General features: G+C 40.8%; 1 protein-coding gene across 1 annotated transcript in view; it reads left to right on the top strand.

The window, feature by feature from the left end:
• qsox1 (quiescin Q6 sulfhydryl oxidase 1) overlaps positions 1-26,640 on the top strand; it is a 57,869-nt gene extending 31,229 nt beyond the window's left edge. The window contains exons 9-11 of the mRNA XM_059031937.1: positions 5,334-5,456; positions 7,337-7,484; positions 20,442-26,640. Of these exons, the coding sequence (XP_058887920.1) occupies positions 5,334-5,456; positions 7,337-7,484; positions 20,442-21,274 (1,104 nt within the window). The 3' untranslated portion in view covers positions 21,275-26,640. The remainder of the gene's footprint in view (positions 1-5,333; positions 5,457-7,336; positions 7,485-20,441) is intronic.
• Positions 26,641-27,441: the final 801 nt, after the last annotated feature.

Genomic DNA, 27,441 nt, shown 5'->3' with positions numbered 1-27,441 from the left:
AGCTCCTGTCCACGGTTGGCAGTGGAATAGCCTGGACTCGAACCGGTGACCTCCAGGCTATAGGGCGCAATATTGATTGATATCAGTGTTTCATATTTAATATCAGTGTATTAAATATGAAACACTCTTCCGACTCAGAATGCATTCACAGACAGGGCTGTACAAACACTACAAGGCTTTGGAGAAAGGGAATTGCTTTGGAGCAGTGTTTATGCATCAGACAATGACATTTGACATTAGTAAATCAAAGGGCACTTTTGTTTTGAATGCGTTTAATGGGTTCCTCTGTGCAAGCGTGATAGATTGGCCCAGGTTCCAGCGCTCTGAAAGGGAACAGATGGCGCGTGTAAATGGAAGTAACTCTGCAGTGGCACAAATTAAAAAGTTGTACCTCAGGGATTGCCCACCAACCTGTTTTTATGAGAGTTATAAATGATTTGGCAGGGGCCATGGCATCATTGTGAAGCATGCTTCTACATTATCTTTATTTATTTATTTATTGCTTCTACTGCGCTGCAAAATCTTTTAAATATTGCAGGTATGAAATAGACAGAGGGGAAATATTGCTTCATCTGAGAGAGGGCAGTGGGGACTAACCATGATGTAGCTCTGACTCCGATGTAGATCTGACCGTGATGTAGATCTGACCGTGATGTAGCTCTGACTCCTATGTAGATCTGACCATGATGTAGATCTGACCGTGATGTAGATCTGACCATGATGTAGCTCTGACCGTGATGTAGATCTGACCGTGATGTAGATCTGACTCCGATGTAGATCTGACCATGATGTAGATCTGACCGTGATGTAGATCTGACCATGATGTAGCTCTGACCGTGATGTAGATCTGACCGTGATGTAGATCTGACTCCGATGTAGATCTGACCATGATGTAGATCTGACCGTGATGTAGATCTGACCATGATGTAGCTCTGACCGTGATGTAGATCTGACCGTGATGTAGAGCTGACCATGATGTAGCTCTGACCATGATGTAGCTCTGACCATGATGTAGATCTGACCGTGATGTAGCTCTGACCATGATGTAGATCTGACCGTGATGTAGATCTGACTCCGATGTAGAGCTGACCATGATGTAGAGCTGACCATGATGTAGCTCTGACCGTGATGTAGCTCTGACCGTGATGTAGATCTGACTCCGATGTAGAGCTGACCATGATGTAGCTCTGACCATGATGTAGATCTGACCATGATGTAGCTCTGACCATGATGTAGATCTGACCGTGATGTAGCTCTGACCGTGATGTAGATCTGACCGTGATGTAGATCTGACCGTGATGTAGCTCTGACCGTGATGTAGCTCTGACCATGATGTAGATCTGACCGTGATGTAGCTCTGACCGTGATGTAGCTCTGACCGTGATGTAGATCTGACCGTGATGTAGATCTGACCGTGATGTAGCTCTGACCATGATGTAGATCTGACCGTGATGTAGATCTGACCGTGATGTAGCTCTGACAATGATGTAGATCTGACCGTGATGTAGATCTGACCGTGATGTAGATCTGACCGTGATGTAGCTCTGACCGTGATGTAGATCTGATGACACAAAACACTGTTGCAGCAGCAAAGGTCATTCAAAATGATCTAGACAGCATTCAGAACTGGGCAGACACATGGCAAATGACATTTAATAGAGAAAAGTGTAAAGTATTGCATGCAGGCAATAAAAATGTGCATTATAAATATCATATGGGAGATACTGAAATTGAAGAAGGGAACTATGAAAAAGACCTAGGAGTTTATGTTGACTCAGAAATGTCTTCATCTAGACAATGTGGGGAAGCTATAAAAAAAGGCCAACAAGATGCTCGGCTATATTGTGAGAAGTGTTGAATTTAAATCAAGGGAAGTAAAGTTAAAACTTTACAATGCATTAGTAAGACCTCACCTAGAATATTGTGTTCAGTTCTGGTCACCTGGTTACAAAAAGGATATTGCTGCTCTAGAAAGAGTGCAAAGAAGAGCGACCAGAATTATCCCGGGTTTAAAAGGCATGTCGTATGCAGACAGGCTAAAAGAACTGAATCTCTTCAGTCTTGAACAAAGAAGACTACGCGGCGATCTGATTCAAACATTCAAAATCCTGAAAGGTATAGACAATGTCGACCCAGGGGACTTTTTTAACATGAGAAAAGAAACAAAGACCAGGGGTCACAAATGGAGATTAGATAAAGGGGCATTCAGAACAGGAAATAGGAGGCACTTTTTTACAGAGAGAATTGTGAGGGTCTGGAACCAACTCCCCAGTAATGTTGTTGAAGCTGACACCCTGGGATCTTTCAAGAAGCTGCTTGATGAGATTCTGGGATCAATAAGCTACGAACAACCAAACGAGCAAGATGGGCTGAATGGCCTCCTCTCGTTTGTAAACTTTCTTATATTCTTATGTTCTTATGATGTAGCTCTGACCATGATGTAGATTTGACCATGATGTAGATTTGACCATGATGTAGCTCTGACCATGATGTAGATTTGACCATGATGTAGCTCTGACCGTGATGTAGCTCTGACCATGATGTAGATTTGACCATGATGTAGCTCTGACCATGATGTAGCTCTGACCATGATGTAGCTCTGACCATGATGTAGATTTGACCATGATGTAGCTCTGACCATGATGTAGATTTGACCATGATGTAGCTCTGACCATGATGTAGCTCTGACCATGATGTAGATTTGACCATGATGTAGATTTGACCATGATGTAGCTCTGACTCCGATGTAGATCTGACCATGATGTAGCTCTGACCATGATGTAGATTTGACCATGATGTAGCTCTGACTCCGATGTAGATCTGACCGCGATTTAGATGACGGGGGTCGAGGGTATTACAAATACCTAACAAACAATTGTTTGGCTTTTGTAAACACTTTCTTTTTTCACAAAACCTGTATCTGTTTGTATTGCTGGCAATGTAGAGTAGATATGACTAGATGGTGCTGGTGATTACTGCTAGAAAGACACTTTGGCTGCCGCTACATTACAGATGTCTAGAGCAGGCAACTCAAACTGAAGATCAGCTTCTGAACAGACTTATCAAAAAATAAACACATATCTTATATACTGTAGGTCTAGTGGACCACATGACATGCCACAGGATCACTAAAAAGGTGAATTCTGTTTTTCAGATATTTTGCATGGCACCATTTCTATCTTTTTAAAAACAGTAAACAAGTACTGTACAGCAGTGTTAGATTGCAAGCGACAACACTCCACTATTCCATAGTCTACTTCAATTCAATCATGTAACCATATCTTCAGTACCTTTAGAATTGAAGTTTGAGATTGCATTACAGACTGATGTGTTTATATATCTTATGCGGAAATGAGGAAGCACAAAGTGAATGCACTGTTGTGACACAGGGTTTAGTATGACATTTAAGTTTGGCCATCACCGCGGTTAATTTAATGTGTCATACTTTTCAGTATGATAAAAGACTAGGAACAAATTAGGAAATAATAAAGATAATCCCTGAATATTTAATGGTAATGCGTGACAACAGGCTTTTAAACCTCTTCCCAAACTGTAATCCTTGGTATAATGTTTGGGGTTTTGACTTGAAACACAGCGATGGTGTTGCCATGGTAACGCTCGTTGTTAGGCCTTGGCCTAACCATTACATTAACAATCAGAGATTCCAGGGATTACATTTTACTTGTATCCAGGGCTCCTGCTCTTTGATGTGCAGTTTTCAGGTTTAAGGTTTAATACATTACAATGGTTCTATCAGGATTAGGCATTCGCACATTGGTTTTGAAAAGGGAAAGATGAATGACTTCATTTCTTGGTGTTACAACACGAAAACATGGGCTGCTTAGAAGACAGTAAACATACCCATTGCAGTGTTCTGTATGCTGTGCTGTGCTACTTTCAAAGACCATTTTGAAGTATAGGTAGCTTTGACTTATTCAAATAGTTAAAAATAGTCGAGGGCACCTGAGAACCTGCAGTCGACTAATCGCATGTCGCGATTGTGAAGTGATTGTGAAGTGCGAGGTTTCAGATGAACGGAATTGCAGTTGCGGTTGCAATCCATCAACATGTAAATAACATTTTAGAACATTAAGAAATAGCTTTAAAAAATCGAAGCAGTTTTAAAATATAGTTCACAAAAAGAAAAGTGTTAAGAAACAGTACATGCACAAACATCCAAGACATGATTTATTAATTTTACTAATGCCAGTTGCGAGTAGGTGTCCTGTATGACTGTTTTTGCTTCAACTAACGGAATTTGTCAAATGGTAGTCGTTCTACTGCTACGACCAATCACATGGTAGACGACTGAGCATCTTTCCGATAGAACGTCTAGCTCGACCAATCACATGGTACGCGACTGAGCATCTTTCTAATAGAATGTCTAGCTCGACCAATCACATGGTACGCGACTGAGCATCTTTCTGATAGAAAGTCTAGCTCGACCAATCACATGGTACGCGACTGAGCATCTTTCTGATAGAACGTCTAGCTCGACCAATCACATGGTATGCGACTGAGCATCTTTCTGATAGAAAGTCTCGCTCGACCAATCACATGGTACGCGACTGAGCATCTTTCTGATAGAATGTCTAGCTCGACCAATCACATGGTATGCGACTGAGCATCTTTCTGATTGGTCGAGCTAGTCGTTCTATCACATGGTATGCGACTGAGCATCTTTCTGATAGAACGTCTAGCTCGACCAATCACATGGTATGCGACTGAGCATCTTTCCGATAGAACGTCTAGCTCGACCAATCACATGGTACACGACTGAGCATCTTTCCGATAGAACGTCTAGCTCGACCAATCACATGGTATGCGACTGAGCATCTTTCTGATTGGTCGAGCTAGTCGTTCTATCACATGGTATGCGACTGAGCATCTTTCTGATAGAACGTCTAGCTCGACCAATCACATGGTACGTGACTGAGCATCTTTCTAATAGAACTTCTAGCTTCAAAAAAGAGAGAAGGAAGGGAAGCAAAACATTGAAAAGGTAAATAAACCTGCAAATTTAAAACCAATACAGGCTGTTTACAAATCTCAATACAACCCTGATTATCAGGCATTCCCTTAGAAAAGTGACCCATAGACAGGTATGGTAAAGCACTGTAATAAACATGAGTAAGCTATGGTAAATTCATAGTGTAACCCTAGGAAAAGCATGGTAAACTGCAAAAATACTGATGGTAAATTTTTGTAAGGGTTACCTTGGCAGTTGACCGTGTCTGTATTGTAGTAATGCCCTCTAATCAGTGTTCTGTAGCGTAGGGAGGTCAGTGCTGATGCCATGACCTGTCTCTCCTGGTCTCCCCCTCTCCCTGCAGTACTTCCCCGGCCGGCCGGTGGTGATGAAGCTCCTGCAGTCCCTGGAGTCTAAGCTGAAGAGCCATGATGACCCTGAGCTCCAGTACACTGCTCTGGAGACAGTGCTGGACAATGAAGTGCAGGTCAGCCCCGCCGCTTGCTTTACAGGAACGCCATGTGCATCTTCACAATATTTCATTTCTTACCTCTTCAGTATCCTGTGTGTTCACTTCACAATATTTCATTTCTTACCTGTTTAGTATCCTTTGTGTTCACTTCACAATATTTCATTTCACCTGTTCAGTATCCTGTGTGTTCACTTCACAATATTTCATTTCTTACCTGTTTAGTATCCTTTGTGTTCACTTCACAATATTTCATTTCACCTGTTCAGTATCCTGTGTGTTCACTTCACAATATTTCATTTCTTACCTGTTCAGTATCCTGTGTGTGTTCACTTCACAATATTTCATTTCTTACCTGTTCAGTATCCTGTGTGTGTTCACTTCACAATATTTCATTTCACCTGTTCAGTAACCTGTGTGTGTGTGTTCACTTCACAATATTTCATTTTACCTGTTCAGTAACCTGTGTGTGTGTGTTCACTTCACAATATTTCATTTCACCTGTTCAGTATTCTGTGTGTGTGTTCACTTCACAATATTTCATTTCACCTGTTCAGTATCCTGTGTGTCTGTTCACTTCACAATATTTCATTTCACCTGTTCAGTAACCTGTGTGTGTGTGTTCACTTCACAATATTTCATTTCACCTGTTCAGTATCCTGTGTGTGTGTTCACTTCACAATATTTCATTTCACCTGTTCAGTATCCTGTGTGTGTGTTCACTTCACAATATTTCATTTCACCTGTTCAGTATCCTGTGTGTCTGTTCACTTCACAATATTTCATTTCACCTTTTCAGTATCCTGGTGTAAAAAATACAATTTGACTTTAAATTAATTACTTATAATCATAGTCATCCCAACAAAACATATTAAACTCTTGCGCTGTTAGAGCCAATGGGAGTGAATTACCTAGCAACAAATGTTACGTAGAATGCAGGTTTCACAAATCGATGGATGTCCAATAAATAACAAATTTATATATATATATATATATATATATATATATATATATATATATATATATATATATATATAACGTTTAAATATATAAAAAATATGAACCCAGAGGAACTGCTGAATTTATCCTGAAATCATGTGAATCACTACAATTTAACACAGATGGAGGCCACTTAACTTGGTGTGATTTTGAAGGAGATTGGTTACACCTGAACTAATTTAGGATTGCTATTAAGGGGGGTGGACACTTATCCAACCAAGCTATTTCAGTTTTTATTTTTAATTAATTTTCTTCAAATTTCTAGAATATTTTTTTCACTTGGAAGTTGTGGGGTAGGATGTGTAGATAAATGAAAAAAAAAAAACTGTTTTTTTCCATTTTAATTCCAGGCTATAAGGCAACAAAAGGTGAACATTTTGAAAGGGGGGGTAGACTTTCTATAGGCACTGTATCTAGAGAACCACTGATATCCCACAGCATTGCATCAAAGAACCAGTGTCATCTATCTAGAGAACCACTGGTATCCCACAGCATTGCATCAGAGAACCAGTGTCATCTATCTAGAGAACCACTGGTATCCCACAGCATTGCATCAGAGAACCAGTGTCATCTATCTAGAGAACCACTGGTATCCCACAGCATTGCATCAGAGAACCAGTGTCATCTATCTAGAGAACCACTGGTATCCTGTGGAACATTGCATCAGGAAACCAGTGCTATCTATTTAGAGAACCACTGGTATCCTGTGGAGCATTGCATCAGGAAACCAGTGTTATCTATCTAGAGAACCACTTCTCCACATGTGGTGACATTCTGAGTGTAAAAACCTGCGGGTATATGGGGGTGCCCTCTGTCTGTCTTTGTGTTGAGCGTATCCGAATCTGTGGGTGTATATAAACTGTGTGTAATGCGTGTGCGGCTCTCCCTCCTCTCCTCAGACCCCGGACGCTGCTCTCCCCGATGTTGAGAGGTGGGTGTCCTGCCAGGGGAGCAAGCCTTGCTTCCGAGGGTACCCCTGCTCGGTCTGGACCCTCTTCCACCTGCTCACAGTGCAGGCAGCCCACAGCACATACACCCCGGCCCCAGGTAGGAGAGATGAATATCATCACACACACACTGACTGTCTGCCTGTTCCCATCTTTATTTTTGAGTCTCGTCGTTGGGTCTACAGAATGACCAGGGCTCTCCTCTGTGACAGGGAACAGGTTAAACAATAAGGTTACGTCCAGCTGCTCTGTGTTTGAGGGAAATCCTGTTTTTTGAGTTACTGGAAAAGTAATTTGTTTAGGGCAGGCAAAAGGGATTTGTTGAGATTAGTGGAATTTGAGCAGTTAATGAAGGGTGCAGCTCAGCTCCACACGGGGTTAATCTGAGGTTCAGCTGGACCTCACGTGACCTGCAGATGGGCCCTACAAAGGGTGTCCATCTGTCCACTAGGGGCCGGCAGCCAGATTACTCTGGTCAGGGTTATCCTCTGGAAAACAACAATGACAACATAACCACAACATCTGGGTGTGCGGATTGATTTGGATAATACTACATTAGAGACTCTTTCTCCAGGCGTGTGTGTATGACTACCAGAAGAATACCAATATACTGTACTGCAAAGTACTGGTACTTTAGATACAGTTAAGACAACTACGATCAATACTGTCAGGATGGAACCTGCATTGAGCAGAGCTGCTGATTGCATGCCTGTGGTTCTGAACTCCCCTCTCACCCTCTACCCTCTGCCTCTCCTCTTTCCCCTCCCCCCTCCACCCTCTCTCCTCTCTCTCTCCTCTCCCCACCCCCCTCTGCCCTCCCCCTCTACCCCCCACTCCCCTCTCCTCTCTCTGCTCTCCCCACCCCCCTCTGCCCTCCCCTCTCCACCCCCCTCTCCCCACCCCCCTCTGCCCTCCCCTCTCCACCCCCCTCTCCCCTCTCCTCTCTCTGCTCTCCCAACTCCCCTCTGCCCTGTCTCCTCTCCCCTCTCCTCTCTTCACAGATCCCCTAGAGGTGCTGCAGGCCATGCGTGGGTATATAAAGCACTTCTTCAGCTGCAGGAATTGTGCCAAGCACTTTGAGGGCATGGCGGCCGAGTCAATGAGCCAAGTGGACAGCCTGCCCAATTCAGTGCTGTGGCTCTGGTCAAAGCACAACATCGTCAACGAACGGCTTGCAGTTAAACCCACCGACTGCACAGTGATTGCAGCTGACAAAATAATCCCAGGAATCTTACCTGTTTTGTACTTCCATTTGTTACATAGATGTCCAGTTTTGAAAGAAACACTTTTATAGTAGCATGGATTTGTATTTTAAAACATAATATCTGGTACAGTCGCCACCGCTTAGAACGGGCGCGTTTGTGTTAACGTGATTCTCTCGGGGTAAGCGATGGACGGTATAAACTCCCACACAATAACCTGGAAATTCAAAATGTCCCTCAATCACCAGGGCAGTAATCAAAACAAACAAGCGTTGTGATGGTCGGGCAGGTCCTACAGAACAGTTTCCTAATCCCAGACACTGGAAAATAGCCATGCCAACCCCGTGCACACATACACAGACAAAAACAAACAAAACAAAATAGATATATCCCAGCTTATCGAAAGCGGGTGGTGATCAGAACCCCAAATGATAACTAATTTTGCTAATAGTTAGTTATTAGTTAGTTAAACATGTCATTATAGCACCTAATTTCTATTAATTTTAATTTACTTCAAATAAAAATAATATCAAAACCGATATAATTCTTAAAATCACCAAACACAAACAAGTTGGCTCCACAGAGTTCCTAACTAAACAAAACAAAATATCAAGTTGCAGAATCAGCCAGATGAAACAAAACAATTTACAGTGTCACTTATCTGCAAAGGTTGTCTTGTTTGCTCCTTTTAAAGGCGTAGGCAGCCCTTAGGTCTGCCAAAGGGTGTATGCAGTTAAAAATACAGTCATTACACTAATAAATGTTTTTATTTAAACCTATGAATGTAATACAAAGTAAGTGTAAAAAAGTAATGCAAGTGCAGAAATGTACAGTACAGGTAGACTACATGACTGCAAATTGTTTCCAGCGAAGAACTCTGTGATAAGCATCTGGACGATCTTTTTTTGCATGTATGGATGACAAACCTTTTCAGCGCTTTCTAAAAAATCCCAATTCGGCTCTATATTCTGATGCTGCTCCAAAGCACACCACAGTGTTAAAAGCGCAGCACACACATACATAGCCATTCAGAAAAATGGCGGTTCTGTTTGCTGGTAAACCATAGGCAGGTGGGGAACTCCTCTAAAACAACGCAGGGTTTTCCACTTGTCTATCACATTTTTCACTGCCATCTGTATTACAGCAAAGCAGGACAGAAATTATTTCCTTTTCTCTTTCTGGCCATGCTTGCTTGCTGTTGCAGTCAGTGCTGTTTTTTCAAACTGTAAACCCGACACTGCATATATAGATTAAATAGCCAAGGTACAGTATTATTATTATTATTAGTTTATTTAGCAGACGCCTTTATCCAAGGCGATTTACAGAGATTAGGGTGTGTGAACTATGCATCAGCTGCAGAGTCACTTACAACTACGTCTCACCCGAAAGACGGAGCACAAGGAGGTTAATGACTTGCTCAGGGTCACACAATGAGTCAGTGGCTGAGGTGGGATTTGAACCGGGGACCTCTTGGTTACAAGCCCTTTTCTTTAACCACTGGACCACACAGCCTCCTAGTAGGGGTAATCGCTCAGTAATGAGGTGCAAACAGCTGATTGGTGGATTAGTAAGAGCGATTACTACAGTATAAGCAGCGCGTTTGTTATTTAAATCTATGTCAATGGCACATAATGAGATCCAAACACCTGAGTTTGCCCGAAATATACGGTGTGCTTAACACAGTATAAATGATGCCTTTATTATTGAAATCAATGGGAATGGCAAATGGCAAATGCTATTTGTCCGATATAAATGGCCGCCCGAAATAACTCAGTACGGTGTAAGTGGTGACGCCTGTACTACTCTTGGTTAAAAAATCTCTGTTGGCAAACCATGTTTTCAGTTAGTGTTGCACTTGCTTGGTCATTTCACCTGCCCCCGCTTTTTTCCTGTCATTAACCAACCCGCTGCTTCCACTGTTGACGGACATAACATGACCCAGAAGAGACTGCTGGAGAGAAATGGCACAGGAAGTGCAAGTGTAATAGATTTCCTGAGAACAAGGGATAGAAACCTTTTTTAAAATAGTACCAGATATCATGTTTCAAAATTAAAACACATATTTGAGGCCAGATATTTTGTTTGCTACAATTACTTTAATGCTTAAAAAAGAGAGTGAATTGAAGTAGTGAATTGTCAATTCCAGTGTACTTGGTGTTCAGTATAATTGTGTCTTGTTATACATGTACAGTACACCCTCACTATAACGCCCTTCATTATAATGAACCTTTGGGCTATAACGAACCTGGCCCCTGGCCCCCAAATAAAAAAAAGATAATATAAACACACACTGTCAACATCCCTGTGTGTACGCACGGGATGCCACCTCCGCAGTGAAGTCATCTCTTTCGTCTTAATAAAAAGCATGCGCTGTATAACTATGCCTCCAAAACAAAAATCATTTTATGTTGCACAAAGCTGGAAACTATATTAATTGTTTGAAAAAAGGAGTAATGCAGACATGTCGCTGTTGTAAATATAGGTTGTCAACCATGTGGCAAAGCAACATTGATTTAAAAAAAAAAAACAAAAAAAAAAACACTTGAGGATCTGATGAACTTATAATGTCGGGATGATTTGGAATAAATTCTTGCGTGTTGGATTAAGATTTGGTGCACTTTGAAACGATTCCTATCAGATTGATTCTGAATAAATGTTCAGCTTCAATTTGCGATTTGTGCTTTCTGTACTGCGTTTTAATTATTTAACGAATGATAAAGCAAAGTCAGAATACTGCATACATGAGATGCACAGGTACATGTAATTCTACTTTTATTCACAATCTCATCTCATTAACTTACTCAACAGTTTGTCGTTCATTTTTACTGTCCTTTCGCTATAACAAACCCCTCGATATAACGAAACAAAAGGCTTGGACTCCAACAGGTTCGTTATAGCGAGGGTGTGCTGTATTAGCATGGGCGTAGTTTGACTTTTACATTGGGGGAGGGGGGGGGGGGGGCTGAAGTATAAGGCACTATAGTATATGGTGGGGGCCCAGAGGTATGGGAACCCTGGTGGTGGTGTGAGGGTTAAAGCTACAGAGATTGTAAGTGTGCAACAGAGCAAATTTGATTTATTATGAGCCTTCCTAAGAACTTCATTCACATAGTTATAGGCATTGCAGAGTCTTGGATTCAAATCGTATACATAGAACTAATCCATTTACAATTTACTAAAATTACTAACCAGACACTAACTCAAAAAGTCATGTTTCTTTTATATTTTAATTGATTATTTATTAAGTCAAATAAAACAAAGATAACAAAAACACAGAGTAACAGTGGCTATTAAAAGTATTCAGGAATATTCGCAGGTGAAAGTGGAGACAGGGTACCAAAACAGAAACTCAATTCATTATACACAGGCAATTTTACTATAAAATCTACCAGATTTTATAGTAATTCCCCAGAGTGTGTGAGTTTCAAAGAAACATTGTGAAAAAAAGACAACCTTGCATGTAAACAGTAGCCTATAATGGGAGGCTATGGTCAAAAATACAGAATTTCGAAACAAGTTTAAAAGAGAAGGAGATGTGATACATTTTATTGGACTAACTAAACAAAAAATGTAATCACATTGTGATTATTTTATTTTTTAAAATAATGTTGCTCAAATCAAGAACAAAGCTGCCCAAAATAAGTAAATAAGTACAGTAATTAATAAAACTTTGATCACAGCCAATGTGTACCAGTATGCAATATATTAAAACATATTCAGTTACACTAATTACAGTAAACTTCATATTTGATGCATAAATTACACTACAGTTCAAACGAGGATGTATGATTTTATCAAGAATGAAATGTAAAATTCAGATAGAAAAATACTGAGGCACCTGTTTCTACTTCCCGCTTCTGGCTTATCGTGTGTCTCGCACACGTGCTCCTTTGATTCACAGTTCACTCGGGTTCACTCCCAGCGCATTCACCAACACGGCCAAGTCAGGATTCATGGTGCTTTTCCCATTGTAATTATTATTCGTATTGGGGATTGCCTGCGTGTCCAAGACAAGGCTTAGCCCCCCAAGCCCCAGGCCCATGTAGATTAGAGACCTGCCTATCAACTCTTTATTGAGAGTCACACTCTGAGGGTAGAAGGTCTGTCTGTTTGTCTGTCTATAGAAAGATATTTTTACATGTGTCTAGAATTGCTTGTCCTGTTTAAGAAACTTGGTTGGATATTCTGTAAGTGAGGCTCACTTTTGTACATATACACAGTGTGAATGTCATTCATCTTCTGATAGCTCTAATTTTGTCATTTCAGCCATGGTGGGGGAGGTTACTGATGCACTTATTAACTTAATTGACTACAGTAAAGATTCAACTGAAAGAGGTCAATAAAGATGTAATCAGATCCCTCACTGTTTATATTATTTAAATACACCTAATGGCTGTGAAATCCAACTGTCTTGCTTTCTACAATGGACACAATTTTCCCAAATTACTTAATGCCCCCCTCCCCGGAGAAAGATGACATTGTCAGGTGTGATCCACCTGAAAGTTTTCCATTTCTAATTTAAAGAATGGCTTGTTCTCGCTCAGCCCTAATCCCTTTAATTCCACTATCCTCTCGTCAGACAACAGCTGCTGCTAGCAGACTGAGCCCCCTGTCTCTGTCAGGCTGAGGATTATATGGATCTTTAGAGGCCTGTGGCTCTGTAGCCACAGTGGTGCTGGACTCATGGGGGAGTATGTGTTCTGCACAACCGTTTCTCAGGAGTGTGTGTTCTGAAGAACCATTTCTCAGGAATGTGTTCTGAAGAACTGTTTCTCAGGGCAGTGTTTGTTCTGAAAAAACATTTCTCAGGGCAGACTGTGTTCTGAAGAACTGCTTCTCGGGAGTGTGTATTCTGAAGAACCGTTTCTCAGGGCAGAGTGTGTTCTGAAGAACCGTTTCTCAGGAGTGTGTGTTCTGAAGAACCATTTCTCAGGAGTGTGTGTTCTGAAGAACTGTTTCTCAGGGCAGTGTTTGTTCTGAAAAACCATTTTTCAGGGCAGAGTGTGTTCTGAAGAACTGCTTCTCGGGAGTGTGTGTTCTGAAGAACCATTTCTCAGGAGTGTGTGTTTTGCAGAATCGTTTCTCAGGGCAGTGTTTGTTCTGAAAAACCATTTCTCTGGGCAGAGTGTTTTCTGAAGAACCGTTTCTCAGGAGTGTGTTCTGAAGAACTGTTTCTCAGGGCAGTGTTTGTTCTGAAAAAACATTTCTCAGGGCAGACTGTGTTCTGAAGAACTGCTTCTCGGGAGTGTGTATTCTGAAGAACCGTTTCTCAGGGTAGAGTGTGTTCTGAAGAACCGTTTCTCAGGAGTGTGTGTTCTGAAGAACCGTTTCTCAGGAGTGTGTGTTCTGTAGATACTTTTCTTAGAGCAATGTGTGTTCTGAAGAATCATTTCTTAGAGCAATGTGTGTTCTGAAGAACCATTTCTCAGGAGTGTGTGTTGAAGAACTGTTTCTCAGGGCAGTGTGTGTTTTGAAGAACCGTTTCTCAGAGCAGTGTGTGTTTTGAAGAACCGTTTCTCAGGGTAGAGTGTGTTCTGAAGAACCGTTTCTCAGGAGTGTGTGTTCTGAAGAACCGTTTCTCAGGAGTGTGTGTTCTGCAGATACTTTTCTTAGAGCAATGTGTGTTCTGAAGAATCATTTCTTAGAGCAATGTGTGTTCTGAAGAACCATTTCTCAGGAGTGTGTGTTGAAGAACTGTTTCTCAGGGCAGTGTGTGTTTTGAAGAACCGTTTCTCAGAGCAGTGTGTGTTTTGAAGAACCGTTTCTCAGGGTAGAGTGTGTTCTGAAGAACTGTTTCTCAGGGCAGTGTGTGTTCTGAAGAATCATTTCTTAGAGCAATGTGTGTTCTGAAGAACCGTTTCTCAGGAGTGTGTGTTGAAGAACTGTTTCTCAGGGCAGTGTGTGTTCTGAAGAACCATTTCTCAGAGCAGAGTGTGTTCTGAAAAACCGTTTCTCTGGAGTGTGTTCTGAAGAACCGTTTCTCAGGAGCGTGTGTTCTGAAGAACCGTTTCTCAGGAGTGTGTGTTCTGAAGAACCGTTTCTCAGGAGTGTGTGTTCTGAAGAACCGTTTCTCTGGAGTGTGTTCTGAAGAACTGTTTCTCAGGGCAGTGTGTGTTCTGAAGAACCATTTCTTAGAGCAATGTGTGTTCTGAAGAACCATTTCTCTGGAGTGTGTGTTCTGAAGAACCATTTCTCAGGACAGTGTGTGTTCTGAAGAACCGTTTCTCAGGAGTGTGTGTTCTGAAGAACCATTTCTCAGGACAGTGTGTGTTCTGAAGAATCATTTCTCAGGACAGTGTGTGTTCTGAAGAACCATTTCTCAGGACAGTATGTGTTCTGAAGAACCGTTTCTCAGGAGTGTGTGTTCTGAAGAACCATTTCTTAGAGCAATGTATGTTCTGAAGAACCATTTCTCAGGACAGTGTGTGTTCTGAAGAACCATTTCACTGGAGTGTGTTCTGAAGAACTGTTTCTCTGGAGTGTGTGTTCTGAAGAACCGTTTCTCTGGAGTGTGAATAGATAACCATCTCCTCTTACAATATGTGCAGCAGATTTTATTAAGCAAGATGTCCCACAAGTGTGGCGGTATCCTAAATGTTCCCATGGTTTTACTATGCATTACCATGGTTTGTGATGTTTTTATTTTTAATATGCTTTACTGTAACTCTCTGGGCTTGACCATGCTTACCTACGGTCACAGACATCAGTATTGGCACCATTCACTTAATATAAGCTAATAATTAAAAAAAAAAAAAAACATGTTAAATACAAGCTTTTTTGGCAACATTAGCCACTAATTTATATGACAAAAAAACAAAATACTAGTTTTCTGGTAGTTTAACAAAAGCAATTTAGCAATTTCAAATATTTGTTCATGAAATGGTCCATTTATTAAAAACCATTACACAGTAATTAAGCTGCATTACAAAGTCCATAGCCAGAAAAAGAGGTCATTATTTCCAACATCTGTTGAAGAAGAACATTTTGGCAACACAGCAGATGATGGTCAATACAAAGGAGTTGGATTCACGATTGAGAAAAGCACTCATAGCAAAACTGCAACAAAGGAACTAACTATAGAACAGTATCAAAGAAATATGGAATACCAAAATCCACAATCAGAGCAATAATCAAAACGTACCACAGCACAAATTCACCAAAACGCTTGAAAGAAGTGGACATCCAAAGACAATTACAAGTACAGCAGGTAGGAGAATTGTCCAACCAGCTAAAAAAAATATCCAAGATTAACAGCCAAGGAATTAAGGAAAGATTTAGAATCATCAGGCATAATAGTGCACGAAAGAACTGTACACAGAACACGGAAGAGTTGTATGCAGTTAGATCTTGCTGCAAACCACTTTAAAAGAAAATTATCAAACAAACCGTCTCAAATTTGTCAAGACATATGAACAGGAATTATCTGGTCCAATGAGACTAAAATATAACTTTTCCCCCAGAATGGACCACAGCATCTTGAAAAAAAAAGGGAAAGCCTTCAAAGAAGAAAACCTTGTACCTACAGTTAAGCATGGAGGTGGCTTGATCATGATATGGGGGTGTTTTAGCAGTTCAGGGACTGGAGACATTCATGTGATTGAAGATTGAATGAATGCAGCCATGTATCAAACCATTCTACAAAGTACAATGATATAATCTGCTCGTAGGCTGATTGGCTGATCTTTCAACATGACAACCACCCAAAGCATACGGCTAAGTCAACTCTGGAATTCTTGAAGAAAACTAAGATAAAAGTTCTGGCATGGCCTTTGCAATTACCAGATCTCAATCCAATAGAAATGCTTTGGACTGATCTGAAAAACGCTGTAGCCAAGCATTGTGAATGAAATATGCAAGACAGAATGGGCCCAGATTTCACCAACAAGATGTAGCATACTGGTTAAGAATAATCATAAAAGAAATTGGAATATTTCTGTAATATCATTCTAAAATCTTACAAGGTCATTGTAATGCAATACGTTTAATTATACGGTTCATGTTTGAGTGACATCTAATAGCCACTCCTTAATTACTATAAGAGGACACCCACTGCAGGAGGTACTTAGGAGTGTGTTGTAAACCCTTGTCAAAATAAAAAAGGACAATATGGAGGGATTTTCTTTTCAGGAATAATAGCGCAACAGCGTGCTACCTCCTATTTGTGTTGTAAATGTAGCCAATAAGGAATCTCAACAAAATAAAAAGCTGTTTATTCTTATTGAAAGTAAGTGACTATTAAGTGAATTCATCCTTAAAACCACAGAAATGGCTCACAAAAATAAAAGGACTCAATAAAGCATGGAGCCCCAGTTCAAGGAGTGTCTCTCGGGGCTCTTCAGGGAATCGGAGTGTGTGGGCCTGCTGCTCCCAGTCCTGTGCTCCATCACTGAGACGCTGGAGCTGCAGACAGCCATTGTTCAAGCTGACAATAGATCACTAACACGCACTTTCCTAAAATACCAGCCAGGGACCTTTTGGAAATTCCCAGAGAGGCAATGACAGCAGGTGGCACAAGCCTTCCAAACTCACTGTAATCTCCTCCAGATTAGTGTTCTCGTTGGGAGCAAGAACAGCACGTGGTCATGAGCAACAGCAACGCTTCATCCCCCTTCTCTACGCCTCTCCCCCAGGGAGCTGTGCTCAAAGTCTCAAAGTGGGCCCTGTTAACAAATCCCCTTTCCGGGGCAATGAAGCATGAAAAAGGGCCTTTTTGTCAAGCAGAGAGACTATTAATCCCATTGGCCATGCAAGCTGTAGGCTGGCTGGTGGTCTTGGAGGGCCTTTGATACAATGTTTAGCACAAGGAAGACAAGGGTCGATTACAGGCCTGACCTTGTAAACAGGAGTACAAACAAAAGAGAAAGACAGCTTGATCTGGATGTGAAGATAAATATGCCTCCTTTAAAAGGAGGGGGCTTACCTAATAAGAAGATTTAATCATTCACTTTCTAATTTGCTCATCAGAGGCACATACTGCTATTTTGAAGCAAAGACAGAACAGTACAACAGACCCAGTGTATTCAATGAGCTCTTCCTTCCTGCCACTAAGCTGTTTCCTGTCAGTTTTATATGGTTTTATTAATTCATCTCAGGAAATGTGTCTTTGCAGTTGCTTCAAAATTTTGAGTACACAAATGATCTTTATTTGCAATGCAGCGTTGGCACTACGATGACAGTGGTTCTGTTCCTGAGGGGTAATGATAGCACAACCTGGGCAACTGCAATGGGTTGAAGCTGGTAGCTTTTCTTTATTCGACTGATCCAAACCAACAGTTCATCAGATATAATTGAGTCCTGTATGATATGGACCTGTAGTAATGATTTATTACCCCGGATGATTTATTAAAATAAGAACAGTACGATGAAAGCCTGAAACACCAAGACAGCACTGTCAGTAAATGCATTGCTAATTGTGAAACTGTACAGATGAAGGTGTTTATTGATTAACAATGTTATTAGATTAAATCTTGTGAGAGTAATCCCTCACTATCATCCAATACACACATCTTGACATCCATTGCACAGTACGTGTTATCCCATAGTAAGAGCAGCGGTACCATTCATATTATCGGTTTACTAACAAAGAAGAACCACTGGGTGGGACATTTGGACATTTGGTGAGAAATCTTGACCTGAACATCCCCTGCTTGCCTGCCATTCAGTCCTGGGCCTCTCTCAAGGACTGTGCCGAACTGTGTTTCTATTGTCAAGTGGATTAATGTCCACTGGTACTGCATAAGATAAAACATTGCACAGTAATGTTGCTCTTGGTAAAACTAAGTGACTGCCTTGGGTTTTATTATTTTATTACTCCTCTCCTAAGTAAAAGGCTCTGAATATGCATGGAGACAGGTTAAGAAGTTAACAAACCTTAAGATAATCCTAACAATACAGAAGTACAATACATTGCTCATCTCATCTTCCTCCTGACTGTGTTATAATACCCCAGGGTGTTCTGAGAGGGGAGCATCTGCCACTGGCAGGCCTGATGGAGGGTGTTGTTCCCTGGGCAAGGGAGCAGGAGAGGGTGTGGCTTGACTGGGTTGCTAGGCCGGGATGATAAATCTCTTCACTGCGTTGCCCCGGGGTCAGGGAGATAATAAATATGGTTCAGAGGAAATTCATGAGGAAAAAACCCCTTCCTCACACCCCTTTTGAAGGGAGCACTCTCCAGATTGAATAGAAACCAGACACCTCCAGAGGCCCCTTGTTTTAATTGAATTTCCATCTTGTTTGTTCCCAAAAGGGCAACCTGCTAATAAATTGCTTGTTGCTGCGTAGCAAACAAAACCTGTAGAATTCCATCATTTATTTTAATACTGTGGAGATTGTTGTCATTTCAGGGTTTATTAAAAAAAAAAAACCTTTTTTTTATAGTTTTGTTTTGTTCAAATTTGGGTTTTAGTGGGTCATACACAAATTAAACTTCAAAAACTGCACTCTAGCAGTTTAAACATTCCGTTGTGCTGCCTTCCAAGGAAGCACGGTCCATTTATTGATAGAAACCCCAAATACAGTATAATTTAAATGAATGATGTTCTCATACCTCACAGAATCTGTCTCGGGCAACAATGAACCAGGGTAAAGATTACAATTGTTTAAAGGTGGTGCTCACAATGATGTTTGGAAGATAGGAAGATAGGAAAATGGACCTTAAAATGTGCCTACATAGGATTTGATTTAAAACCAATACAAATGAGGCAATAGACAAGGTAATCTATATGGTAGTTCCATTAAATTATTTTCCTCAGTAAATATTTCATTTTTGTCCGTCATCTGTAGGCAAAATTTCCATCTTATCTAGACCACAGAGTCAGTTTAATTGAGGTTTACTGACTTGAAGAAATTCTGACTGGCTAATCTGACTAGCAGATAAAATACAACTTCAGCTGACTTTTTCAACTTAGATGTGACAATGCAACAAAGATAAACAGCACATATATGAATGTATTATGAATTATTTTAATAGTTTTTAATTGTGTCCACATACTTACTAGCCAGGGGCAAATCACTGATCTAAGATTTTGGCTACCCTGGTCTCGCACTGTGACATCTGTTGAATTGCATACAAATGATTGTACTGCACCTGAACTGGATGCAGTTACAGTATAAAACAAATCACCCATGAGGTCTTTCTTCTAAATATATCAACCGGTATTGTTTATTATCTAGACATCTTCTGCTCTAAACCCATGAAGTCCCAAAAAGCATGTGAAACAATATCATATGTATCATATGCACATCCCTTCACTAAACGTGACACTATATTGACACAATATTTTATAGATCATAGAACGAAAAAAAAGTTACAACTTTGCAGAATCTTTTCATTTCAAACTGCATCCATACCAAACACAGCATGTGACTGGAACCACTTCTCTGCTCATTTCTGTATAAAAACAATTTTCTTTGGTGCCACAAAAAGCCTTGCTATTTGTCTTGCTAGCAGCGGCTCCGGGGTCTATTCTTTGAATACAAATACATTTTTTTATATTTTTATTGAAATACAAGGCTTGTTTTTTAGCCATGCACAGGTTCCTCAGGCTAATCCTTTCAATAGTTGGCCAATCTCTCCCTTAATCATTAACATTTTCATTTAGATTTTTTGTGTTCTTCTTTTCTTGTAATTTTTACTGTACCCCACAGTGCAAGAATGAATCCATAGCAAACAATGTAATGTACACAACCGTCAGTCAATGTGCTTTGCAGAAGGCTTTGTAGTAGAAAATCAACCAGCTTGTGTTATGGGAACAGTAACTGCATTTTCAGTAGCTAAAAAGGCCTGGTTTGCCAATGGTTCAGTTAGTAACAAATGTTAATGACCACCTTTAATACCCGCACTCTTTTTTTTTTAGGTGATCGAAGTGAAGACCCCAAATTCCCTAAAGTTCTGTGGCCTCCCCCTGATCTGTGCCCCCAGTGTCACGATGAGTTGAAAGGGAAGCACGACTGGAAGATGGATCACATTCTGAAATTCCTCAAAGTTTATTTCTCCCCGGATTGCATCCTACAAGACTACCTGGAGGGGGAAGAGGAGCTGCTCACCAGGCAGAGAGAGAAGCTAGCCACCAGGAAGGAAGAGGCAGCCAGGGTGGCGGAGCGGAAGAGGAGAGGGACAGAAGAGGCAGCTAGAAGAGAGGTGGCAGATGTGGGGAGAGGGGAACCAGAGGGAGAAGAGGAGGGAGGAGAGATGGGGAACAAGGAAGAGGGGGGAGTGCAAGAAGAGACAGCTAACCATGCACCATGGGAGAACTCTGAGCTCCCGAGGAATCACAAGCCCAGCATCATCAACATGAAGCAGAGAATGATGGAGGAAGACATTGTGGATTTGGACTCTTTCATTAACCAGCATTATAAAAACAGAGCCCTCAGCACTCACAGGAGATCCATCCAAAATAGAGAAGACAAACGCAGGCCTCTGCAGATCCAACCAGAGGATTCGGAGGCAGGGGATTATTATGTGGTGGTTCAAAGCCACCTGAGGAAGCGCAGTCTGGGGTACGTGATGGCCAGGGAGCAGCCCCTCCAGAAGAAGCACTGGCTCTCCATTCTCAATGTGGGCTTCTCTAGGTTGGACATCAGCTTGTGTGTCCTGCTCTACTTCCTGTCATCCATGTGCCTTCTGGGAATGTACCTCTTCTTGAAAATGAGGCTGTGCATGCCCAGAGGGAAGCTCGCCCTACCATGAAAGCCACCCCTTTGATTGTCATTAATGGATTGTTCCAAGTGCCTTGGGGAGTGGGGAGGGTCAAATCAACTGGAAATGAGAAAGGGGTCCAATGGGCACAGCTGACACCAAAATGTTTTGTTGATATCCATTCTAAATAATACCTGATTAATATTAAAATTATAATTAGGGCTTCTATTTTGTGGGTTTTATTAATTGTATTTTTCTGTGCTTATTTTTAGCTATTTTCAAGTTTTATGTAAATTTCAGAGGTTTTGTTTTTGATATACTGTATGAAATTAGTGTTTTCGGTTACTTTCCAAAATGCTTGAGCATTTTATTTTTTGTCAAAATATGTATAGTAGTAACCCGACAGTACTTGCACACTTAAGGTGTACCTTCTTTCCTTTGCTGTCTTCCACAATGAAATCACTATGGTCACGGGCACATTCTTCTGGGGTTTTTGTGTGTAGACATTTTTGTACATTTTGCCACAATTCTGTTTTAAATCCTCTGTATTTTACCTGTAATACAGCTTTAAATCCCGCTAAACAAGCCTCCATCCTGATTTGTAATCTTGTTTTAAATCTTGCAAGCGGAGTCTCCAATAGAAATGTAGGAATGTGCTGTCACTTAGTAGTTGGGGCGGGTTTAAAGTATTCAGAACGAATCAATGATAGATTCAAGTCAGGAAGGCGGGACATTGCCCAGCAGCACTGGGAAATGTGTTCATTATTATTTTTGTAGTAGTTATTTTTTAATGGGAAAAGTGTAAAGTCAACATGAATTGATTAACCATTTCCACAGTTTTTCTGGTGTTTTACAGTGTTTATTGGCTATCCACCCATTTTATTATTTTTTTTTGTATCGGGGGTGTTTTATCGGGTTTTATCGGTTAAAAACGGAAATCAGAAGCCCTTATTATAATTACCAAAATTAAGACTTCAATTAATTAATTAAAAAATAGACGTCTTGATATAAAGATTGAGTAATTCAGTAATTTGACTTTCAATGTAAAATACCAGTTATGAAGGAATACATTTTTTAATGTCTTGGTATCAATAATTAAATTACCCAACTCGGAAATGTGATTTGTTGTTATGAAAACTAGAATTCTTGACATCACTCTTAGGATTCAAAGTTTGCCCCCCCAAGACAGTGCATTCCTGCAGGTGGCTGCTAAAACCATTTTCTTTCTCTACGTTTTAAGCAATACGAGGCAACTTGTTCAACCAAATTGACATAGAAGCCTCTCCGTTTTTTCAGACTTGTTTATTTAGCACATTATGTGGTCACCCTCGGCAGCGAAGCAGAGATCTGAATTCCCTCTTTTCATTTTAGAGCCCCAAGGTTAGAATCCCATCACACCATGAACAACTGGAAATTTCCCGGCACCCCCTTTGTACAGCAATGTGGAAACTGTGCATTAAAGTGCACTACGACTTATACCTTTTCTCCAGTATCAAGTACAGACACAAGCCTGGATCAAGGTGCTATGAACAGCTAGGATTAAAGGAGACTTCCCTTTCGATTATCTAAGAAAGTGGTGGCCAATACTCCAAACACTGCAATCCATTTTGGTGGATTCAACAGCTCCGCAATCCACCAGTAAGCTATGACCAACAATTATTAGCAGGATTTAATATAATAGTGTCCAATATGTAAGATAGCACTAATAAAAGAAAACAACCACAAAAACGTAATCAAAGCATTTTTAATATTAAGCATAGGGAGTTATAAAATTTAGGTTATGAAACTTAACAGCATGTTTCTTGAAATCTGTAGGCAGGGCTGTACACTAACTTTTTTCAAAGTTAAAAAATGGTGGCACACACTGAAATTTAGGGGCAAACAAAAAAATAATATTTTGCTCAAATGTATTGTTGAATATCTACAAATCTGGTTTTCCTTCCTTTCTTACATAACACACTTGCATCAACAAAATTATGGACAACTTTTTTTCCCAACTTAAATGATTTTTAAATGATCTTCCTCAGAGTGTGTTACTTGCCTGTTTATGGTATAGTGGGATGGCTGATGTTTCTGGATGTATGTCTCTCCATACATTGCATGCTGTTTTGAAGCACTGTGTTTAATTTCACATTTGAGCTTTTGGCTCCCTGTTAAAAATGCAGTCTTGCCTGCCATCAGTTCCCCTGCACCCTGACAAAACATGCAAAACTTTTTTTTTTTAACATTGTCAAACTTAAGCCAGGGAAAATCTTTTAGCCACTGTTGGTTGAAATTGTATGTTATTTTGCTGCTTGCAACTGATGAAGACTCTGTAACTAACATAGCCCTTCTCGAAGTTCCCTGTTCGCTTTCATCTTCTGACACACCTTCATTGCTCATTTCTTCTAAAGACGCTGACATATCTGAATTTTGTTCATCGTGGTTTTCTTTTGAAACCTCTCCAATCACATGAAAATGAATTTATTTTCCTCATCTTGGTTTGACAAGTTTTCAAACTGCCTGGAAACTAGTAGGCATCGCACTGATAAATCAGTGAAATTGGCGGTGTGTAGGTTTTGTAGTTTTTAACAGTGGGCAGTGGCTACCAAGAAACTACATTCCCAGAGTACATTACGATTGACCTATGAGAGTTTAGATCTGACTGTGAGGTTTTTTTTTGTTTTATACTTTCAGCTGAAAAAAAAATCTTGTTTATATTTTATAGTCAACTTTTAGGAATTTCTAATTGCACACGTGCGCCTAAATTAAAATGTACGTTCGCACAAGCATTCATCTGTGCTACTGGGTGACACAGAAGGCTCTCCCCATCAGCCGTAACAAAAACTGTGGTCTGCTTATATGTTAGTGCTTGTTATGATTTGTCCTGAGATCCACCAAAAATCTTTTGCGATCCACGTATTGGCCACCACTGATCTAAGAGGACCTCCAGGATAAAGTCGAACAGTTGCCCGTATTGCTTTAACATACTTGATATTAATATTACATTTGTATTGCCATTTTGCACCCTTGTGCCATCGTCCTCTTCAAACTCTGCTCAACAGATTAATAACTCACTAAAATGAAAATCAGTTCAGCTGATTTGTTATAGTTTCAATACAACAACTATCCCCTGAGATCTTTTGACAGCCAATAAATGACTGAGACAGACAGCTCTGTGGCCGGCTGGCGGTCATTTTGCTTGGATTCCTGTTAACACAATTACTTCAAACCTGCTCAATGGATGTCCTTGTAGTTTTAGTGAGGGATTGCCCTTCATATGAAGGTGTGTTGATTCAAGTTTGAAGAGGATCTAACTAATGAATAACTATGAATAACCGTCTGTCAATCCAAACCTATCAGCAAGTGATCTTGTAGTACAGTCTGCATGCATATTGACTAACTGAGATAGATACTCAGACTCTGCTGTCCTACAGCTAAGCTTGAAGATCTTTAGTTCATGGGATCTAGTTGAGCTGCCCGTTCATATGTCACAATTTTACTGCTTCTCCAATTGTGATGCAGCTTGCTAAAGACATTGATAGCACAAGTTAATGATAATATCATACAAATGAGCTTGTCTGTTCACTTATCACCCATGTTCTTTCTTTACTGATACAGACGGCTCTAGTTCTGTTGTTAGGATATCTTGAGCTTGTAGATTTGTAATACTGGTGTTCTGCCGCAGCCTTCACTTTGGCGGGTTCCGTTTTCCTCTGAAACCATTTCTCTCCTTCTCTTGAAAGATGTTTTTACTTGAATCCTGTAATGTCTCTTGTAGTGGAATGCTTTGCGGTTCAGTCTACCAGGTTCTGATTGCTGCTGGCTCATTGGATGGTCTTCAGCACAAACGCGTCTGCATCAGGCCCCTAAACGTTTGTCATGTTTCCATCTGCATCTTGAACCTTGTGTTCGCATCTCCACCACTGTCCTTTTTTTCGGGGGGGTTGTTTTGTTTTGTTTCTCGTGGTAACGAAATCTCAAAACCTACGGAGATGCATTTTTACCTGTATCTTGAAAAGCGTTCGTCCAATTGTAATAAAATGAGGTATTGAAGCATTAAATCACTGGTGTTTCTGTATCCGTCAGTCAACACCATCACAAAATGAGTTTATCCAGGGGGCTTCCGAGTGGCGCATCCAGCAAAGGCACTCCACGTGGAGTGCAGGATGCACCCTATAGTCTGGAGGTCGCTGGTTCGAGTCCAGGCTATTCCACTGCCGACCATGGACAAGAGCTCCCAAGGGGCGGCGCACAATTGGCCGAGAGTTGCCCGGGTGGGGAGGGTTTAGGTTTGCCAGGGTGTCCTCGGCTCACCGCGCACCAGCAACCCCTGTAGACTGGCCTGGTGCCTGCAGGCTTGTCTGTAAGCTGCCTAGAGCTGTGTTGTCCTCCAACGCTATAGATCTGGGTTGGCTGCATGGTGGGCCTGCAGAGTTAAAAGAAGTGGTCGGTTGACGGCACACGTTTCGGAGGACAGCGTGTGTTCGTCTTTGCCGCTCATGAGTCAGCCTAAAATAATAGAACTGGCTATTTCAAATTGGGAGAAAAATGGGGTAAAAAAAGAAGAAAACTGGGATGCCACTCTATTAGTGATAGCTTTTATTCTGTTGTAGCTGCCATTGCCTCTTAGTGCCAAACTCTTGCCATTGTAGTTCATCTGTCTGTCTGCATTGCCATTGAAAATCATCATAGGACTAGGAGCCTGCATTGATTTAAAAAAATAATTGAAATATTGGTTGACTGTTAACAACCATTCAATAAATTATTGTTGCTAAAAACCTGTTTCTGCCTCAGAGTCTGTGCCCCTGACAAGACATCTCAACATACTGAAAAATAAAGGTTACACTACACAGTGTAATCAGCAAAGAGTATGGACCACATTGGAGGGATTCATCACTAAATGATTAGCAGCCTCTAATTCCTTCAGGAACTTGTATTGGCGGGTGGATATCTGCAGTGTCTGTTCTACTGAATCTGACTTCTGAAGATTGTTTGGAGGGCCATGCATGGCTCTGTAGAATATGTTGGCTCCCACTGAACAAACTTCATTATTCACACAGTAAAATGACACGAGAGAAGTAAAAAGGTGTCACTGAGAGGTCGACCACATTTAAACAAAATGTTTAACAACAACGAGAAGTTGCATTAGAAACAATATGAACTTTTAACAATATGATTTAAGTGGCGAAAACTGTCTACAGACACTTATACATACATACTGGCCACTGCTGAATTGTGCCTCTGCAAATGAGTATTTTGTGGTCTTGTGGTGAAGCGTGGCGTGGCAGGGGTGGACACTGCCCCCTTACACCCACCTGACCAAATTATTGTTAGCTCACCATATGAGTGAAATATAGACAATAGCATTAATTAAGTTCTTTGCATAGTGGGTAAGTAATGCATTTCTATTGAATTCATATCAACATGAACCCCAAACCCAACATTATTTGATCATGTACACGTGTTTGAAGAACAGACATGGGCTGTCTAATTGTTAATTGCTCATTAATGAATTGCTGTTGATTCCTGTTAGTTTACCACCTGGTTATACAATATTCAAAATGAAACCTTTCTTAAGAAACTTTTAAGCGCTACTCTTCCACAGTGACATGCTGTTAGATATTGCAATGAAGAGACAGGAAGGCAGTTTATAGGACACAGAAAGGAACATTTCAGAAATGTTGATAGGACCAGGAGAGGGTTTTATTTAGAGGGGTGGGGGCAGACTGTCGAGGCCATCTGTTCTCCCAGCTTAATCCTAACAATTTTATTGGGATTATAGCAAGTGCGTAATCCATCTTGCCTTTGGGCTGCAGGGGATTAGCTGGGGGATTAGCCCCGACACGATAATAAACTTTATTAGATCGCAATCCGCTTTGTGGGCCTTTTCCCTTACTAACTTCAGACCAGTGGCTGGGAGAATTGAAGGCAGTGCTTGGCAGGCTCCTTTGAAGTCTGACAGCTTCATTTGAGGGAGTGCAGCCTGACCATGATGTCCTTCTCAACACACAGGTAGCACCTTGGTACTCAGACAAAAACTACTCAACAAGTATCCTGTGGCTTTTCAATGTGTCAGACGAGAGTGCTGCTCATTTTGTAGGGCACCAGTGTACCAATGAAGGGAGACCGCCACATGCCTTATATTTATACAAATAAATGCTAGGACTCTAAGCTGTCCTCATAAATTCTAAACTAAGTAGACAGTTGTTTTAATTGGTTAAAGACTGGCTGAGAGG

This window comes from Acipenser ruthenus, chromosome 10 (genome assembly GCF_902713425.1).
Source record: "Acipenser ruthenus chromosome 10, fAciRut3.2 maternal haplotype, whole genome shotgun sequence".
Classification (NCBI taxonomy): domain Eukaryota; kingdom Metazoa; phylum Chordata; class Actinopteri; order Acipenseriformes; family Acipenseridae; genus Acipenser; species Acipenser ruthenus.
This window is presented reverse-complemented; position numbering and strand designations above follow the sequence as displayed.